The sequence below is a fragment of the Oncorhynchus mykiss genome, chromosome 1, assembly GCF_013265735.2.
Source record: "Oncorhynchus mykiss isolate Arlee chromosome 1, USDA_OmykA_1.1, whole genome shotgun sequence".
Taxonomy (NCBI): domain Eukaryota; kingdom Metazoa; phylum Chordata; class Actinopteri; order Salmoniformes; family Salmonidae; genus Oncorhynchus; species Oncorhynchus mykiss.
This window is the reverse complement of record NC_048565.1, coordinates 86,216,903-86,237,695: the sequence shown is the minus strand read 5'-3', so window position 1 is coordinate 86,237,695 and position 20,793 is coordinate 86,216,903. Positions and strand designations below refer to the sequence as shown.

Below are 20,793 nucleotides of genomic sequence, written 5' to 3'. Positions count from 1 at the left end.
GTAGAGAAGGCAGCAGGGGGTTTCTGTAGGGAAAGACCAGTTGTAGAGAAGGCAGCAGGGGGTTTCTGTAGGGAAATACCAGTTGTAGAGAAGGCAGCAGGGGGTTTCTGTTCTATATATTTTCTGATGTATCCAGGTGTTCTTGTTGTTGCTGTATGTGTTGCTGGTGACTACTCCATTCTCCCCTTATGGGATTACTTACGATGCATCTCACCTACTGTAGGACACCCCAGATGAGAAGCAGCCATGGGTCTATCTCCAGTGTGGCCACGTCCATGGTTACCACAACTGGGGAAGCCACCGGGACAGAGACAGGCTGGACCGGGACAGAGACAGGCTGGCCCGGGACAGAGACAGGCTGGACCGGGACCAGGAGGAGAGGGAGCAGGGCTGGAGCAGGGAGTGTCCTATGTGTCGAGCCACTGGGCCGTACGTTCCCCTCTGGTTGGGCTGCGAGGCAAGCTTCTATCTGGACACGGCTCCGCCCACCCACGCCTTCTCACCGTGTGGTCACGTGTGTTCCGAGAAGACGGCTGTGTTCTGGAGTCAGATCCCGCTGCCGCACGGAACACACACCTTCCACGCCTCCTGTCCCTTCTGCGCCCAGCAACTGAGTGGCGAGCAGGGATACGTTAGACTCATCTTCCAGGGCCCTCTCGACTAGGGGGACTATTTGTCCTTGGTCGGAACTACTTTCCTTTTTGGTCGCAAAGGAACGACGCTTAGAACCTCCAACTGCCTGGGATTTTGGGGCGGGGGGGGGGATTTTCTGGAATGTTCTCTCCGTTTCTGTTTGTCTCTCTGTGTTTTTAAGTGACCTTTTCTATTTTTGATTTTTATTGGGAATGAAAACAAAGATTTCTATATTTTCATGTGAAACAAGAAGAGAAAGAAAGCAACACTACTGGGTGATATCATTTAGTTTTCTGAAAGAACTGTAAACTGTATTTATCTATTATACTAACATATGACCACACATGGGTTTATTCTCCTTTAGTGTTGCGATATTCATCCGCGTACATCTTTAAGACTTCAAGTCCTTTATTTCTGCCCAGACTTCATAGTAACTCAACCAGAAAATGAAGATAAAGCTACATTAGTTATCCTCCTTTACTCTTCTTGGTCAATGTGCTTCACTTCAATACTTTTTAACATTTGTATTGTGCTATTAGACTATAATAATCGCAGATCTCAAGTTCAAGGGTCGTATTCACTCGAAGCTGAACGGAGCAAACAGGAAGGGACCTACCTCCATTGGTCCAATGAGAACCGTTTGTTTTCCGTTGCAAAACGTTTTGCTACGGTATGCAGTAATGAGTACGACCCAAGGTGTGTTTTGGGGGTTCAGTTCTGTGTATAGTGGTATGCGTCGTGCCCCCCCCCCCCCCCCCATATCATGGATCTATTGAGTATTCATGACAACGTTCTGTCATATTGAAACCTCTGTGTTGTCTGTCTGATGGGGAGTTCTGGCTGTGTGTAAGGGGGTGAAGTTTCCCCTAAGTACAGAACTAGGAGCTGCTTCTCCTCCCCCAATCCTAACCTTAACCATTAGTGGGGAAAATGTGAAGCTGACTTAAGATCAGCATCTAGGGGCAACTCCACCCAACACTGTGTTATAACTGTTCATTTTTTCCCACAAGGCATTGCCATGACCTTTCACATTTGAAGCAATAGATTTGGATACAGACTTCCTACTTTTCGAGCAACCTGGGGTTTGTAGTCCCGTGAGTGAGTTTGTCAGACAGCCTTTTCTGACGGTCTTCTCCCTTCAAAGCACAGGAGTAGAAACCAACAAGCCCAAACTGATGTGATGTAGTCATTGGAGAGGTGTGTGTGTGAGCAAATTGTTGTGCTTCCGCATTCATGAGTTAGAGCCTCTGTGTATGTTCTGATACTCTGCTCTGATTGGTTAGATAGATTGACAGCTATGTGATTGCTGTCTGTAGTTTTGATTGAGTGTTGAACACACACTGTTGCCTGTGTAAAGTAAAGACAGGTCATGTTGAATGTCATTCTCTTCTTAAGCATCTAGACGTCACGATAATTCTGAATGAAACAGTATTTATAGGGACAAAATACCTCAGTGTAAAAAGTAGTCCTGAACTTTAACCTTCAGAAGTCAGTGGTGGAGGGGGGGCATTACATAGTATAACTTGTCTATGGATGGTATTTGATCATGTTATCACTGTATGAGTGTGTATTTATTGTACTGTCTGTACAGTATTTTGTGTGTGTGTTGTGTTGTATACAGAGGTCTCTCCACTGCTCTCTGAATCTGACTGATACTCACCTCAGGGAGAACACACATACCTCTGTCTGCCGTATAGACACACCACACACACACACACACACACACACCTCTGTCTGCTGTATAGACACACCACACACACACACACACCTCTGTCTGCCGTATAGACACACCACACACACACACCTCTGTCTGCCGTATAGACACACCACACACACACACACCTCTGTCTGATCTATAGACACACACACACACCTGTCTGTCCCACAGATATACACACACACACCTCTGTCTGCTGTATAGACACACCACACACACACACCTCTGTCTGCCGTATAGACATTCAAACAGACACTCCTCTGTCTGGCCCATAGACGTCCTAACAGACACTCCTCTGTCTGGCCCATAGATGTCCTAACAGACACTCTCTCCTTGCAACAGACTTCAGAGGATACCTCATCGGTAGTTAAAGGTCTTGTCTTCTACAGCCCACTGTCCACAGCCTCATGTTTATACTCTACGTAAGTACGCAACACAAGCCGAGCCAAATGGCTGTTAGGGTTTATTGTGTAGCAAAAATATGCAAACGTGTTCAGCCCTGCAATTTGTAAATACGCAGGATCACCATGTTGTGTTGTTGCGTTGGGTGTATAATACTCTTAACATCTTGTCTGGCAGCTGTTCTATGGACTTGTCAAAGGCACTGTGTTCCTCTTATTGGGGAACATGAGGCACTGTGTTCCTCTTATTGGGGAACATGAGGCACTGTGTTCCTCTTATTGGGGAACATGTGTAAGGGCTTTACTCTCTGGTCGTCCCTAATGGCACCTTGTTCCCTTCATAGGCCTCTGGTCGTCCCTCATGGCACCTTGTTCCCTTCATAGGCCTCTGGTCGTCCCTCATGGCACCTTGTTCCCTTCATAGGCCTCTGGTCGTCCCTAATGGCACCTTGTTCCCTTCATAGGCCTCTGGTCGTCCCTCATGGCACCTTGTTCCCTTCATAGGCCTCTGGTCGTCCCTAAAGGCACTCTGTTCCCTTCATAGGCCTCTGGTCAATAGTAGTGCACTGTATAGTACAGCCAGGACGTTAAACCGATCATTATCGACACCGGAAATACCGATCACTTATCGTATTAAACCGATCATTATCGACACCGGAAATACAGATCACTTATCGTATTAAACCGATCATTACCGACACCGGAAATACCGATCACTTATCGTATTAAACCGATCATTATCGACACCGGAAATACCGATCACTTATCGTATTAAACCGATCATTATCGACACCGGCAATACCGATCACTTATCGTATTAAACCGATCATTATCGACACCGGCATTACCGATCACTTATCGTATTAAACCGATCATTATCGACACCGGCAATACCGATCACTTATCGTATTAAACCGATCATTATCGACACCGGCATTACCGATCACTTATCGTATTAAACCGATCATTATCGACACCGGCAATACCGATCACTTATCGTATTAAACCGATCATTATCGACACCGGCATTACCGATCACTTATCGTATTAAACCGATCATTATCGACACCGGCATTACCGATCACTTATCGTAGGCAGTAACCTATACTAGAGAAATGTGAAGTTTGAAATGAAGTAAGTTTGCCAATATGGGTGATTTGTTAATGGGACAATTGACTGCTACAACCATCTAACTAGTAGTTTAAAGGAGAATAATAGAAACTGTGGTGCAGATTCATGTTATAAACAGATTGTTCTATTTATCAGTATCGCATCAATTCAGGCAATTTCTCACCATATGGATTTTGGTCCACGTCACCCAGCTCTACTATTGAGGGAATAGGGTGCCGTTTTGGACTCGGCCCATGTCTGTCTCTGTATACTGTCTGCATGGTGTCTCTGTTTCTCCATCTCTCTCTCTAGCTCTGGTCCTGGGCGTCAGTGAAGGAAGGCTGAGCAGTAACACCCTGGACCAGAGCTAGAGTATCTCTTCTGTCTGGAGGATTTCTGATGCTTTAAGGCAAAAGCTGAGAATGTTTTCTGATTTTAACAGTTTTTCTACCGACTTTAAACAATAAAGTTTAAAACATGACACGTTTTAAATTTTCCTTTGTATTGTTTACTCAAATGTTGCCATTGTATTGTGAATAGCGTTAGCTCAACTCTGTCCTCGTGTGGTTGAAATGGTCGGTGTTATTTCATAGTCACATGATACTAGAGTCTCCCTCTCAGCATTAATAAATTCATAATCTCTTGTGGAGAGACTCAAGTAACGTCTGACACAATTATTCTCAATTGTTGTAGTTCCGGGTTTCCGAGATTAACAAGTTCTTTCAACTTCTCTGTGAGAAGAAAACCACGACATCTTCCCCCTGGATGAGTTCTGACATCTACATCTTTTCCTCCCTTCATTTCTACCTCTTTCCTTTCTTCCCTCGGGCCTGTCAGAGCTGCTCCAGAGAGTCAATAAAGATAAGCTGCTCCAGAGAGTCAAAGATAAGCTGCTCCAGAGAGTCAAAGATGAGCTGCTCCAGAGAGTCAAAGATGAGCTGCTCCAGAGAGTCAATAAAGATGAGCTGCTCCAGAGAGTCAATAAAGATAAGCTGCTCCAGAGAGTCAATAAAGATAAGCTGCTCCAGAGAGTCAATAAAGATAAGCTGCTCCAGAGAGTCAATAAAGATAAGCTGCTCCAGAGAGTCAATAAAGATAAGCTGCTCCAGAGAGTCAATAAAGATAAGCTGCTCCAGAGAGTCAATAAAGATAAGCTGCTCCAGAGAGTCAATAAAGATCAGCTGCTCCAGAGTCAATAAAGATAAGCTGCTCCAGAGTCAATAAAGATAAGCTGCTCCAGAGTCAATAAAGATAAGCTGCTCCAGAGAGTCAATAAAGATAAGCTGCTCCAGAGAGTCAATAAAGATAAGCTGCTCCAGAGTCAATAAAGATAAGCTGCTCCAGAGAGTCAATAAAGATAAGCTGCTCCAGAGTCAATAAAGATAAGCTGCTCCAGAGAGTCAATAAAGATAAGCTGCTCCAGAGAGTCAATAAAGATAAGCTGCTCTAGAGTCAATAAAGATAAGCTGCTCCAGAGTCAATAAAGATAAGCTGCTCCAGAGAGTCAATAAAGATAAGCTGCTCCAGAGAGTCAATAAAGATAAGCTGCTCCAGAGTCAATAAAGATAAGCTGCTCCAGAGAGTCAATAAAGATAAGCTGCTCCAGAGAGTCAATAAAGATAAGCTGCTCCAGAGTCAATAAAGATAAGCTGCTCCAGAGAGTCAATAAAGATAAGCTGCTCCAGAGAGTCAATAAAGATAAGCTGCTCCAGAGTCAATAAAGATAAGCTGCTCCAGAGAGTCAATAAAGATAAGCTGCTCCAGAGTCAATAAAGATAAGCTGCTCCAGAGAGTCAATAAAGATAAGCTGCTCCAGAGAGTCAATAAAGATAAGCTGCTCCAGAGTCAATAAAGATAAGCTGCTCCAGAGTCAATAAAGATAAGCTGCTCCAGAGAGTCAATAAAGATAAGCTGCTCCAGAGAGTCAATAAAGATAAGCTGCTCCAGAGAGTCAATAAAGATAAGCTGCTCCAGAGAGTCAATAAAGATAAGCTGCTCCAGAGTCAATAAAGATAAGCTGCTCCAGAGAGTCAATAAAGATAAGCTGCTCCAGAGTCAATAAAGATAAGCTGCTCCAGAGAGTCAATAAAGATAAGCTGCTCCAGAGAGTCAATAAAGATAAGCTGCTCCAGAGTCAATAAAGATAAGCTGCTCCAGAGTCAATAAAGATAAGCTGCTCCAGAGAGTCAATAAAGATAAGCTGCTCCAGAGAGTCAATAAAGATAAGCTGCTCCAGAGTCAATAAAGATAAGCTGCTCCAGAGAGTCAATAAAGATAAGCTGCTCCAGAGAGTCAATAAAGATAAGCTGCTCCAGAGTCAATAAAGATAAGCTGCTCCAGAGTCAATAAAGATAAGCTGCTCCAGAGAGTCAATAAAGATAAGCTGCTCCAGAGAGTCAATAAAGATAAGCTGCTCCAGAGAGTCAATAAAGATAAGCTGCTCCAGAGTCAATAAAGATAAGCTGCTCCAGAGAGTCAATAAAGATAAGCTGCTCCAGAGAGTCAATAAAGATAAGCTGCTCCAGAGTCAATAAAGATAAGCTGCTCCAGAGTCAATAAAGATAAGCTGCTCCAGAGAGTCAATAAAGATAAGCTGCTCCAGAGAGTCAATAAAGATAAGCTGCTCCAGAGTCAATAAAGATAAGCTGCTCCAGAGAGTCAATAAAGATAAGCTGCTCCAGAGAGTCAATAAAGATAAGCTGCTCCAGAGTCGATAAAGATACTACTAAAGCCTCCGTCCTGTCAGAGTGGATGCCAGTGTCTTGTGATGTCAGAGTTGTGTGTGTCAGTGTCTTGTGATGTCAGAGTTGTGTGTGTCAGTGTCTTGTGATGTCAGAGTGGATGCCAGTGTCTTGTGATGTCAGAGTTGTGTTTGTCAGTGTCTTGTGATGTCAGTTGTGTGTGTCAGTGTCTTGTGATGTCAGAGTTGCTTGTGTCAGTATCTTGTGATGTCAGAGTTGTGTTTGTCAGTGTCTTGTGATGTCAGTTGTGTGTGTCAGTGTCTTGTGATGTCAGAGTGGATGCCAGTGTCTTGTGATGTCAGAGTTGTATGTGTCAGTGTCTTGTGATGTCAGAGTTGCTTGTGTCAGTATCTTGTGATGTCAGAGTTGTGTGTGTCAGTGTCTTGTGATGTCAGAGTGGATGCCAGTGTCTTGTGATGTCAGAGTTGTGTGTGTCAGTGTCTTGTGATGTCAGAGTGGATGCCAGTGTCTTGTGATGTCAGAGTGGATGCCAGTGTCTTGTGATGTCAGAGTTGTGTGTGTCAGTGTCTTGTGATGTCAGAGTTGTGTGTGTCAGTGTCTTGTGATGTCAGAGTTGTGTGTGTCAGTGTCTTGTGATGTCAGAGTGGATGCCAGTGTCTTGTGATGTCAGAGTGGATGCCAGTGTCTTGTGATGTCAGAGTGGATGCCAGTGTCTTGTGATGTCAGAGTGGATGCCAGTGTCTTGTGATGTCAGAGTTGTGTGTGTCAGTGTCTTGTGATGTCAGAGTGGATGCCAGTGTCTTGTGATGTCAGAGTGGATGCCAGTGTCTTGTGATGTCAGAGTTGTGTGTGTCAGTGTCTTGTGATGTCAGAGTTGTCAGTGTCTTGTGATGTCAGAGTGGATGCCAGTGTCTTGTGATGTCAGAGTTGTGTGTGTCAGTGTCTTGTGATGTCAGAGTGGATGCCATAAATTAGCCGCGTCATTGTATAAACCGCGAGGTTCAAAGCGTGGAAAAAAAGTAGCGGCTAATAGTCCGGAAATTACGGTAGTCTTCTACACACGTCAGGAGTGAAAGATAAGCATTCAGGAGTGGGTGACATTGTTAGGTGGCGTGTGTGTGTGTGAGAGAGAGATCAGACAGGTGTTTGTTTTTGTGTGGGATGTCTAAGTGGGATATGGGGCTGGGATTTTCTCTCTTTTTAAAAATGATTGTATGTAGTACACAACAGGTCAGTAGTGTCTGTCTGGAATCTATCAGCGATTAGGAGAACACATGTTCAGTCTCTCTGGAGAGGATTGGGACCGCTGCTTTGATTCTGTCTAACTGGAGAGGAATGGGACCTCTGCTTTGATTCTGTCTCACTGGAGAGGAATGGGACCTCTGCTTTGATTCTGTCTCACTGGAGAGGAATGGGACCTCTGCTTTGATTCAGTCTCTCTGGAGAGGAATGAGACCTCTGCTTTGATTCAGTCGCTCTGGAGAGGAATGGGACCTCTGCTTTGATTCAGTCTCTCTGGAGAGGAATGAGACCTCTGCTTTGATTCAGTCGCTCTGGAGAGGAAGGGGACCTCTGCTTTGATTCAGTCGCTCTGAAGAGGAATGAAACCTCTGCTTTGATTCAGTCGCTCTGGAGAGGAATGAGACCTCTGCTTTGATTCAGTCGCTCTGAAGAGGAAGGGGACCTCTGATTGGATTTGTGATTAGCTCAAAGCAACCATGTCTACTGGAGAAGATCTTCTCTCATCACGACAATGCTGGAGGTTTAATATCACATCGATCAGCAGGGTATCTGTTATATCTGTCTGATAGAGGATCAGCAGAGGATCTGTCTGATCAGCAGAGGATCTGTTATATCTGTCTGATCAGCAGAGGATCTGTTATATCTGTCTGATAGAGGATCAGCAGAGGATCTGTTATATCTGTCTGATCAGCAGAGTATCTGTTATATCTGTCTGATAGAGGATCAGCAGAGGATCTGTTATATCTGTCTGATCAGCAGAGGATCTGTTATATCTGTCTGATAGAGGATCAGCAGAGTATCTGTTATATCTGTCTGATAGATGATCAGCAGAGGATCTGTTATATCTGTCTGATAGAGGATCAGCAGAGTATCTGTTATATCTGTCTGATAGAGGATCAGCAGAGTATCTGTTATATCTGTCTGATAGATGATCAGCAGAGTATCTGTTATATCTGTCTGATAGAGGATCAGCAGAGGATCTGTTATATCTGTCTGATAGAGGATCAGCAGAGGATCTGTTATATCTGTCTGATCAGCAGAGGATCTGTTATATCTGTCTGATCAGCAGAGGATCTGTTATATCTGTCTGATAGAGGATCAGCAGAGGATCTGTTATATCTGTCTGACAGATGATCAGCAGAGTATCTGTTATATCTGTCTGACAGATGATCAGCAGAGTATCTGTTATATCTGTCTGATAGATGATCAGCAGAGTATCTGTTATATCTGTCTGTTCAGCAGAGTATCTGTTATATCTGTCTGATAGATGATCAGCAGAGGATCTGTTATATCTGTCTGATAGAGGATCAGCAGAGTATCTGTTATATCTGTCTGATAGATGATCAGCAGAGTATCTGTTATATCTGTCTGATAGATGATCAGCAGAGTATCTGTTATATCTGTCTGATAGAGGATCAGCAGAGTATCTGTTATATCTGTCTGATAGAGGATCAGCAGAGGATCTGTTATATCTGTCTGACAGATGATCAGCAGAGTATCTGTTATATCTGTCTGACAGATGATCAGCAGAGTATCTGTTATATCTGTCTGATAGATGATCAGCAGAGTATCTGTTATATCTGTCTGTTCAGCAGAGTATCTGTTATATCTGTCTGATAGATGATCAGCAGAGGATCTGTTATATCTGTCTGATAGAGGATCAGCAGAGTATCTGTTATATCTGTCTGATAGATGATCAGCAGAGTATCTGTTATATCTGTCTGATAGATGATCAGCAGAGGATCTGTTATATCTGTCTGATAGAGGATCAGCAGAGTATCTGTTATATCTGTCTGATAGATGATCAGCAGAGTATCTGTTATATCTGTCTGATAGATGATCAGCAGAGGATCTGTTATATCTGTCTGATAGAGGATCAGCAGAGTATCTGTTATATCTGTCTGATAGATGATCAGCAGAGTATCTGTTATATCTGTCTGTTCAGCAGAGTATCTGTTATATCTGTCTGATAGATGATCAGCAGAGGATCTGTTATATCTGTCTGACAGATGATCAGCAGAGTATCTGTTATATCTGTCTGATAGATGATCAGCAGAGTATCTGTTATATCTGTCTGATCAGCAGAGTATCTGTTATATCTGTCTGATAGATGATCAGCAGAGTATCTGTTATATCTGTCTGACAGATGATCAGCAGAGGATCTGTTATATCTGTCTGTTCAGCAGAGTATCTGTTATATCTGTCTGATCAGCAGAGTATCTGTTATATCTGTCTGATAGAGGATCAGCAGAGTATCTGTTATATCTGTCTGATAGAGGATCAGCAGAGTATCTGTTATATCTGTCTGATAGATGATCAGCAGAGTATCTGTTATATCTGTCTGATCAGCAGAGGATCTGTTATATCTGTCTGACAGATGATCAGCAGAGGATCTGTTATATCTGTCTGACAGATGATCAGCAGAGTATCTGTTATATCTGTCTGATAGATGATCAGCAGAGTATCTGTTATATCTGTCTGATCAGCAGAGTATCTGTTATATCTGTCTGATAGATGATCAGCAGAGTATCTGTTATATCTGTCTGACAGATGATCAGCAGAGGATCTGTTATATCTGTCTGTTCAGCAGAGTATCTGTTATATCTGTCTGATCAGCAGAGTATCTGTTATATCTGTCTGATAGAGGATCAGCAGAGTATCTGTTATATCTGTCTGATAGAGGATCAGCAGAGTATCTGTTATATCTGTCTGATAGATGATCAGCAGAGTATCTGTTATATCTGTCTGATCAGCAGAGGATCTGTTATATCTGTCTGACAGATGATCAGCAGAGGATCTGTTATATCTGTCTGACAGATGATCAGCAGAGTATCTGTTATATCTGTCTGATAGATGATCAGCAGAGTATCTGTTATATCTGTCTGATCAGCAGAGTATCTGTTATATCTGTCTGATAGATGATCAGCAGAGTATCTGTTATATCTGTCTGATCAGCAGAGTATCTGTTATATCTGTCTGATAGAGGATCAGCAGAGTATCTGTTATATCTGTCTGATAGAGGATCAGCAGAGTATCTGTTATATCTGTCTGATAGATGATCAGCAGAGTATCTGTTATATCTGTCTGATCAGCAGAGGATCTGTTATATCTGTCTGACAGATGATCAGCAGAGGATCTGTTATATCTGTCTGACAGATGATCAGCAGAGTATCTGTTATATCTGTCTGATAGATGATCAGCAGAGTATCTGTTATATCTGTCTGATCAGCAGAGTATCTGTTATATCTGTCTGATAGATGATCAGCAGAGTATCTGTTATATCTGTCTGATCAGCAGAGTATCTGTTATATCTGTCTGATAGAGGATCAGCAGAGTATCTGTTATATCTGTCTGATAGATGATCAGCAGAGTATCTGTTATATCTGTCTGATAGAGGATCAGCAGAGTATCTGTTATATCTGTCTGATAGATGATCAGCAGAGGATCTGTTATATCTGTCTGATAGATGATCAGCAGAGTATCTGTTATATCTGTCTGATAGAGGATCAGCAGAGTATCTGTTATATCTGTCTGATAGATGATCAGCAGAGGATCTGTTATATCTGTCTGATAGATGATCAGCAGAGTATCTGTTATATCTGTCTGATAGATGATCAGCAGAGTATCTGTTATATCTGTCTGATAGATGATCAGCAGAGTATCTGTTATATCTGTCTGATAGATGATCAGCAGAGTATCTGTTATATCTGTCTGATAGATGATCAGCAGAGTATCTGTTATATCTGTCTGATAGATGATCAGCAGAGTATCTGTTATATCTGTCTGATAGATGATCAGCAGAGTATCTGTTATATCTGTCTGTTCAGCAGAGTATCTGTTATATCTGTCTGATCAGCAGAGTATCTGTTATATCTGTCTGATAGAGGATCAGCAGAGTATCTGTTATATCTGTCTGATAGAGGATCAGCAGAGTATCTGTTATATCTGTCTGATAGAGGATCAGCAGAGTATCTGTTATATCTGTCTGATAGAGGATCAGCAGAGTATCTGTTATATCTGTCTGTTCAGCAGAGTATCTGTTATATCTGTCTGATAGAGGATCAGCAGAGTATCTGTTATATCTGTCTGATAGAGGATCAGCAGAGTATCTGTTATATCTGTCTGATAGATGTTCAGCAGAGTATCTGTTATATCTGTCTGATAGATGTTCAGCAGAGTATCTGTTATATCTGTCTGATCAGCAGAGTATCTGTTATATCTGTCTGATAGATGATCAGCAGAGTATCTGTTATATCTGTCTGATAGATGATCAGCAGAGTATCTGTTATATCTGTCTGATAGATGATCAGCAGAGTATCTGTTATATCTGTCTGATAGAGGATCAGCAGAGTATCTGTTATATCTGTCTGATAGAGGATCAGCAGAGTATCTGTTATATCTGTCTGATAGAGGATCAGCAGAGTATCTGTTATATCTGTCTGATAGAGGATCAGCAGAGTATCTGTTATATCTGTCTGATAGAGGATCAGCAGAGTATCTGTTATATCTGTCTGATAGAGGATCAGCAGAGTATCTGTTATATCTGTCTGATCAGCAGAGGATCTGTTATATCTGTCTGATAGATGATCAGCAGAGTATCTGTTATATCTGTCTGTTCAGCAGAGTATCTGTTATATCTGTCTGATCAGCAGAGGATCTGTTATATCTGTCTGATCAGCAGAGTATCTGTTATATCTGTCTGATAGATGATCAGCAGAGTATCTGTTATATCTGTCTGATCAGCAGAGTATCTGTTATATCTGTCTGATCAGCAGAGTATCTGTTATATCTGTCTGATAGATGATCAGCAGAGGATCTGTTATATCTGTCTGATAGATGATCAGCAGAGTATCTGTTATATCTGTCTGATAGAGGATCAGCAGAGTATCTGTTATATCTGTCTGATAGATGATCAGCAGAGTATCTGTTATATCTGTCTGTTCAGCAGAGTATCTGTTATATCTGTCTGATCAGCAGAGTATCTGTTATATCTGTCTGATAGATGATCAGCAGAGGATCTGTTATATCTGTCTGATAGAGGATCAGCAGAGTATCTGTTATATCTGTCTGATAGATGATCAGCAGAGTATCTGTTATATCTGTCTGTTCAGCAGAGTATCTGTTATATCTGTCTGATCAGCAGAGGATCTGTTATATCTGTCTGATCAGCAGAGTATCTGTTATATCTGTCTGATAGATGATCAGCAGAGTATCTGTTATATCTGTCTGATCAGCAGAGTATCTGTTATATCTGTCTGATCAGCAGAGTATCTGTTATATCTGTCTGATAGATGATCAGCAGAGGATCTGTTATATCTGTCTGATAGATGATCAGCAGAGTATCTGTTATATCTGTCTGATAGAGGATCAGCAGAGTATCTGTTATATCTGTCTGATAGATGATCAGCAGAGTATCTGTTATATCTGTCTGTTCAGCAGAGTATCTGTTATATCTGTCTGATCAGCAGAGTATCTGTTATATCTGTCTGATAGATGATCAGCAGAGGATCTGTTATATCTGTCTGATAGAGGATCAGCAGAGTATCTGTTATATCTGTCTGATAGATGATCAGCAGAGTATCTGTTATATCTGTCTGTTCAGCAGAGTATCTGTTATATCTGTCTGATAGAGGATCAGCAGAGTATCTGTTATATCTGTCTGATAGATGATCAGCAGAGTATCTGTTATATCTGTCTGATCAGCAGAGTATCTGTTATATCTGTCTGATCAGCAGAGTATCTGTTATATCTGTCTGATAGAGGATCAGCAGAGTATCTGTTATATCTGTCTGATAATGTTCAGCAGAGTATCTGTTATATCTGTCTGATAGATCAACGTAAAGACCATGATGATCCAGTCTCAGCCAGAGCAGAAAGGACTGAGAAACAGGGATGCAGGATATCTCAATGTGTCCCCTGCAGGCAACGATTTGCACACGGCACACACACAGAACCAGGAAGTTTCGTATTACTCTTGTGGAGGCCACTCCTCTTCCTCTGCACAAACAAGGAAATCGAAAGTTATCTCTGATACTCCTCTGCGCCGTTTGTTAGTGAGTGTCAAAATGGCAGAGGCATTTTTTGAAGATCGGGATTCATTTAGCTGTTCAATCTGCTTGGATATACTGAAGGATCCGGTGACTACTTCCTGTGGACACAACTACTGTATGGGCTGTATTGAGGGCTGCTGGGATCAGGACGATCTGAAAGGTGTTTACAGCTGCCCAGAGTGCCGACAGACCTTCGTCCAAAGGCCTGTTCTGAACAGAAACACGTTGCTGGCTAAAGTGGTGGAGAAACTGAAACATACTGCTCTTCATGCTGCTCCTCCTGCTGCTCCTCATGCTGATCCTCCTGCTGCTCCTCATGCTGCTCCTCCTGCTGCTCCTCCTGCTCACTGTTATGCTGGACCTGGAGATGTGGAGTGTGATTTCTGCACTGGGAGAAAACACAAAGCCCTCATGTCCTGTCTGGCGTGTCTGGTCTCTTACTGTGAGACTCACCTCCAGCCTCACTATAATTTCCCTGCCTTAAAGAAGCACATGCTGGTCAAAGCCTCCACACAACTACAGGAGAAGATCTGTTCTCAACATGACAAACTGCTGGAGGTTTACTGTCGTACCGATCAGCAGTGTATCTGTTATCTATGTACCATGGATGAACATAAAGGCCATGATACAGTCTCAGCTGCAGCAGAGAGGACTGAGAAACAGAAGCAGGTGGGGGAGAAACAACAGAAATCCCAGCAGAGAATCCAGGAGAGAGAGAAGGAGATGCAGGAGCTGAGACAGGCTGTGGACTCTCTGAAGCTCTCTGCACAGGCAGCCGTGGACGACAGCGAGAGGATCTTTGCTGAGCTTATCCGCACCATGGAGACAAGGTGCTCTGAGGTGAAGGAGCTGATCAGAGACCAGGAGAAGGCTGAAGTGAGTCAGTCTGAAGGCCTCCTGGAGCGACTGGAGCAGGAGGTGGCTGAGCTGAGGAGGAGAGATTCTGAGCTGGAGAAGTTCTCTCACACAGAGGACAACATCCACTTCCTCCAGAGGTTTAAAGACCACAGTGCCCCCCCTGTTTCTGAAGAGATGCCTGCCGTCATCCTTAACCAAAGTCGTGATTTTAAGACGGTGATGACCTCTGACCTCCAGGAAAAGCTGATGCTCTGCTGTAAGGAGGGAGTAGTGGAGATATCAGCAGCAGTGAAAGCTGTCCACATACTGCAGTCAGCAGAGCCAAGCACCCAAGCAGCAGCATCTGTCGCACAATATCACAGGAAGTATTATCAAAAATACTCTTTCAAGGATATATGTGTTCATTGTCGCAAGATAAAAATGTGTCATGGCCCCATGGGTAAATGTTTATAGTTTAATTAAGGAGTGATAATACTATCCTCATCTTGTAGATAAACTATGTGCCAGGAGAGAGTGTGTGTGTTTGTTGTGTGTCACAGTTCAACTTTTACTTTTACTTCACTACATTCCTAGATAAGTTAACGTACTGTTTACTCCACTGACACCCAAAAATACTAGTTTTAGAATGCTTAGCAGGACCGGAACATTATCCAATTCACGCCCTTATCAAGAGAACATCCCTGGTCATCCCTACTGCCTCTGATCTGATGGACTCAATAAACAGAGAACATCCCTGGTCATCCCTACTGCCTCTGATCTGATGGACTCACTAAACAGAGAACATCCCTGGTCATCCCTACTGCCTCTGATCTGATGGACTCAATAAACAGAGAACATCCCTGGTCATCTCTGCTGCCTCTGATCTGATGGACTCACTAAACAGAGAACATCCCTGGTCTTCCCTACTGCCTCTGATCTGGAAGACTCACTAAACAGAGAACATCCCTGGTCTTCCCTACTGCCTCTGATCTGGCGGACTCACTAAACAGAGAACATCCCTGGTCTTCCCTACTGCCTCTGATCTGGTGGACTCACTAAACAGAGAACATCCCTGGTCACCCCTACTGCCTCTGATCTGGTGGACTCAATAAACAGAGAACATCCCTGGTCTTCCCTACTGCCTCTGATCTGGTGGACTCACTAAACAGAGTACATCCCTGGTCTTCCCTACTGCCTCTGATCTGGTGGACTCACTAAACAGAGAACATCCCTGGTCACCCCTACTGCCTCTGATCTGGTGGACTCAATAAACAGAGAACATCCCTGGTCTTCCCTACTGCCTCTGATCTGGTGGACTCACTAAACAGAGTACATCCCTGGTCATCCCTACTGCCTCTGATCTGATGGACTCAATAAACAGAGAACATCCCTGGTCACCCCTACTGCCTCTGATCTGGTGGACTCAATAAACAGAGAACATCCCTGGTCTTCCCTACTGCCTCTGATCTGGCGGACTCACTAAACAGAGAACATCCCTGGTCACCCCTACTGCCTCTGATCTGGTGGACTCAATAAACAGAGAACATCCCTGGTCTTCCCTACTGCCTCTGATCTGGCGGACTCACTAAACAGAGAACATCCCTGGTCATCCCTACTGCCTCTGATCTGGCGGACTCACTAAACAGAGAACATCCCTGGTCATCCCTACTGCCTCTGATCTGGCGGACTCAATAAACACAAATGCTTCATTTGTAAATTATGTCTGAGTGTTGGAGTGTGACCCTGGCTATCTGTAAATAAAAATAAATAACATAAAAAATGGTGCCGTCTGGTTTGCTTTAAATAAGTAATTTGAAATTATTTATACTTTTTTGATACTTCAGTATATTTAAAACCAAATACTTGTAGACTTTTACTGGATGACATTTACTTCAGTCATTTCCTATTAAGGATCTTTACTTTTACTCAAATATTGTAAAGGTTTTCCTCCTCCTCTTCTGATGAGCTGTAGGCAAAGGACGGAGAGACAGCCTGGTGCGGGGGGCTGCCACTGGAGGGCTGGTGCGTGGAGGTGACACGTGCAGGCGCACTGGAGCTCTTGAGCAACGAGCCTGCCCAACCTCACCTAGTTGAATGCTCCCGGTCGCCATGCCAGTGCGACGAGGTGGAATAGCCCGCACTGTTACGTTCCCCAGTTTATGTGTTGTAGTTTGTGTATTTGCATGTGTTTATTTCAGGAAATGGCTTCCTGAAATCCCTCAAGCAGCTGATTGGTCGACTCCATGGCTAAGTGGAGAGCTGACCCCGCCCCCTCGTCAAGACACAGCTGTCTCCAATTACCCATTCCTTCTGAAGCTATATATAAAGCCAATGTTCTGTTCAGGAGAGAGATTTTGCTGGAGGTTGATATTGCTGAGGATCATTGATGGGAGGTCATTGCAGAGAGATTTTTGCTGGGAGGTCATTGCAGAGAGATTGAATGTGAGAGAGGTCATTGCTGAGAGAGAAGGCTGATGGCTGTGGATAATTTACTATGTTGGTTGTTGGTAGCAGCTGGTATGTTCTGTGAGTTTGTTGCTCAGGTAGAGCTTATTTGATGTCCTTTGTTTCTTAGTTTGTTTGAGCAATTATTTGTTCTCCTGTTTCATTTGTTCCCAGGGGGGGAAGGGGAAGGCACCTAGGGAGTGTTTAGACAAGAGGCCCGCGGGCATACATATACCCGTAGTATATTCATTGTCTAGGCACACTAGGTAAGACCTGGTCGGACCACCCCCTGTATTTTGGTTAGGGCACCAGGTGGTGCTAAATTAGGTAAGTAGTGGGTAGGCAGGTAAGATAGGAGAGGGGGCTTTGAGATTTACCTTCTTTGCTTTGGTTCCGTCCAGCCCCTTTCCCCCATATTTCCGTGTAAAGGAATAAAGTCCTTGTAAACGGTACCACATTCTGTCTGTTGTCATCCTTACTCACGCCCACAGTCCATACCTCTTTTACTTCACGGAGAGTTGAGTTATAGCAGGGTGTTGCGTTCCCTCTTCATAGAGGCGTGCGTAACACACACTGGGCTGTGATGGTGAACCGGGGACACCATGCGTAAGGCTTCATGGCACCTGGCTCGATGCCCATTCTAGCCCGGCCGATACGAGGAGCTGGAATGTACCGCACCGGGCTATACACACGCACTGGGGAAACTGTGCGCTCCACCGCATAACACGGTGCCTGCCTGGTCCCTCTCTCTCTCCGGTAAGCACAGGAAGTTGGCGCAGGTCTCCTACCTGGCTTCACCACACTCCCTGTGTGCCCCCGCCCAAGACATTTTTGGGGCTGTCTCTCGGGCTTCCAGCCGCTCTGCCGTGCTAGCTCCTCATAATGGCGCCTCCCTGCTTTCGCTGCCTCCAGCTCCGCTTTGGGACGGCGATAGTCCAGGGTCCTTCGCCGTCCAGAATCTCCTCCCAAGTCCATCTCTCCAGGTATCGCTGCCTCTCCTGCTGCTGCTGCTGTCTGTTACCACGCCGCTTGGTCCTTGGTTGGTGGGTGTTTCTGTAAAGGTTTTCCTCCTCCTCTTCTGAGGAGGAGTAGCAAGAAGGATCGGAGGACCAATGCGCAGCGTGGTAAGTGACCATATCGTTTATTTAAAAAAACATAAACTGAACACTAAGAATTCAAAACGATAAACGTGAACAAACCGAAACCGTACCGTACGGAAACAAACACCCACAAAACAACAGTGAAACCAAGGCTACCTAAGTATGATTCTCAATCAAAGACAACTAACAACACCTGCCTCTGATTGAGAACCATACTAGGCCAAACACAGAAATAGAAACACAAAACATAGACTGCCCACCCCAACTCACGCCCTGACCATACTAAATAAAGACAAAACAAAGGAAATAAAGGTCAGAACGTGACACATATGACAATTGGGTACTTTTCCCACCAATAGTGTTGTGTTTTTGCTGACCAACTGCTTGGGCAGGCCTTATTTCCACTGACCAGTGCTTATCTTTATGTTCCCAGGACTCTGCACACACACTGCCCTGTTCCTGCCACGGCTCAGGCCATTAACAGTGTAGGTTTACCGGATCACTGGCTCTGCATTACCTTGTGACTGCAGTATAACTGCCTTCAGCCTGCGGAGATTCTCAAAGACCTTGAGTCGTCAGAGTGGAAATAGATTTCTGCAGAATGTTGACTGTGGACATGGACTGTGTTCAGAAGGACTCAATTGTGTGCAGCTCTCTAAAGTACTGCATCTCAGCGCAAGAGGCGTTGCTACAGTCCCCGGTTCGAATCCGTGATTTGGAGTCGCACAATTGGCCCAGCGTCATCCGGGTTTGGCTGAGGTAGACCGTCAGTGTAAATAATAATTTGTTCTTAACTGACTTGCCTGGTTACATAAAGGTTAAATAAAAACAAATAAAAACATCTCAAAGACTGTTGAACGGTTTCTACTGTAGAGGATAATGGTGTTGTTGAGTACAAACCGGCAAGTAACGAAGCAAACACTTTAGAAAAAATGTAAAATACGTAACCACCAGGGAAGACCAACAGATGTCCCAGAAAACCACTAATGTGAAGGAAAGAGTTGGAGAATGAAAGACCAACAGATGTCCTAGAAAACCACTAATGTGAAGGAAAGAGTTGGAGAATGAAAGAGCAACAGATGTCCCAGAAAACCACTAATGTGAAGGAAAGAGTTGGAGAATGGAAGAGCAACAGATGTCCCAGAAAACCACTAATGTGAAGGAAAGAGTTGAATGAGAATGAAAGAGCAGTACAGATGCTGTATGCTGTACTTTATTGTAATAAGAGTGAACCTCTGGGTTCAATGAAAGGTGTGTTGTCGACAAGCACGCTGAAAATGTGCCTTTTAAAAGGCAATTTCCCTGACGTTCACAGAGATCACAAACACTACGGATGTTGGCTCAAGGGTAAATTACCTTAAAGTCTAAATTCCCATAGTAACTGTAAAACGGTTAAACACAGACAAGAGGCTTGAGCTAATTTCATATTGCACTTTATTCAGCTCGAGAACAGCTGCAGCTGGGACTCCCTTTCAGTCTCAGGACAACACTCGTACTGCTTTCAGACTCCCGTTCTGCAGACAGTAGGCCCCTCAGACGTTGAGTTGTCATTCAACCGTCTGATAGCAGGGACTTGATTCAATCCGTTGTGCTGAAGATCTGCGCTACAGCGCAATAGAAATGTAAAGGCAACGTTAGCGGGTTTAGCGGAGACCGCATTCACCGTTTCCTCATTTAAATCGCGCTATAACGCTGAACTTCTGTGATATGAGATGAATCCAGCCCTAGGTCTGTGTGTCATCAACTCTCCTACAGTAGGTCTCTGTGTGTCATCAACTCTCCTACAGTAGGTCTCTGTGTGTCATCAACTCTCCTACAGTAGGTCTCTGTGTGTCATCAACTCTCCTACAGTAGGGCTCTGTGTGTCATCAACTCTCCTACAGTAGGTCTCTGTGTGTCATCAACTCTCCTACAGTAGGGCTCTGTGTGTCATCAACTCTCCTACAGTAGGGCTCTGTGTGTCATCAACTCTCCTACAGTAGGGCTCTGTGTGTCATCAACTCTCCTACAGTAGGGCTCTGTGTGTCATCAACTCTCCTACAGTAGGTCTCTGTGTGTCATCAACTCTCCTACAGTAGGTCTCTGTGTGTCATCAACTCTCCTACAGTAGGTCTCTGTGTGTCATCAACTCTCCTAGGATGGAGAGAGGGATGGAGAGAGGGATAGAGAGAGGGATAGAGAGAGGGATAGAGAGAGGGATATAGAGAGGGATATAGAGAGGGATGGAGAGAGGGATGGAGAGAGGGATGGAGAGAGGGATGGAGGGAGGGATGGAGGGATAGAGAGAGGGATAGAGAGAGGGATATATAGAGGGATGGAGAGAGGGATGGAGGGAGGGATGGAGGGAGGGATAGATAGAGGGATATAGAGAGGGATGGAGAGAGGGATGGAGGGAGGGATAGAGAGAGGGATATAGAGAGGGAATGGAGCGAGGGATGGAGAGAGGGATGGAGAGACAGTAAGGTACAAGTGGAATAAGATTACAGTGAAATAATAATTTTGATGTAAAAAAAAAAGCTTTTTAAAAAGACAAACTCCTTCAAAATATTTTCTGAT

At 44.0% G+C, this 20,793-nt stretch overlaps 2 protein-coding genes across 2 annotated transcripts in view; both read left to right on the top strand.

Moving 5' to 3' along the window:
• The window catches only part of LOC110531234 (E3 ubiquitin-protein ligase pellino homolog 1), a 52,279-nt gene extending 49,822 nt beyond the window's left edge, over positions 1-2,457 (top strand). Inside the window, exon 8 of the mRNA XM_036987774.1 lies at positions 224-2,457. Within this exon, the coding sequence (XP_036843669.1) occupies positions 224-664 (441 nt within the window). The 3' untranslated portion in view covers positions 665-2,457. The remainder of the gene's footprint in view (positions 1-223) is intronic.
• An 11,286-nt stretch (positions 2,458-13,743) lies between these two features.
• On the top strand, positions 13,744-15,500 carry LOC110513354 (E3 ubiquitin-protein ligase TRIM47). Its single transcript, XM_036987761.1, has one exon. It carries the CDS (start codon positions 13,871-13,873, stop codon positions 15,164-15,166), a length of 1,296 nt encoding a protein of 431 aa, XP_036843656.1. The 5' UTR covers positions 13,744-13,870; the 3' UTR covers positions 15,167-15,500.
• Positions 15,501-20,793: the final 5,293 nt, after the last annotated feature.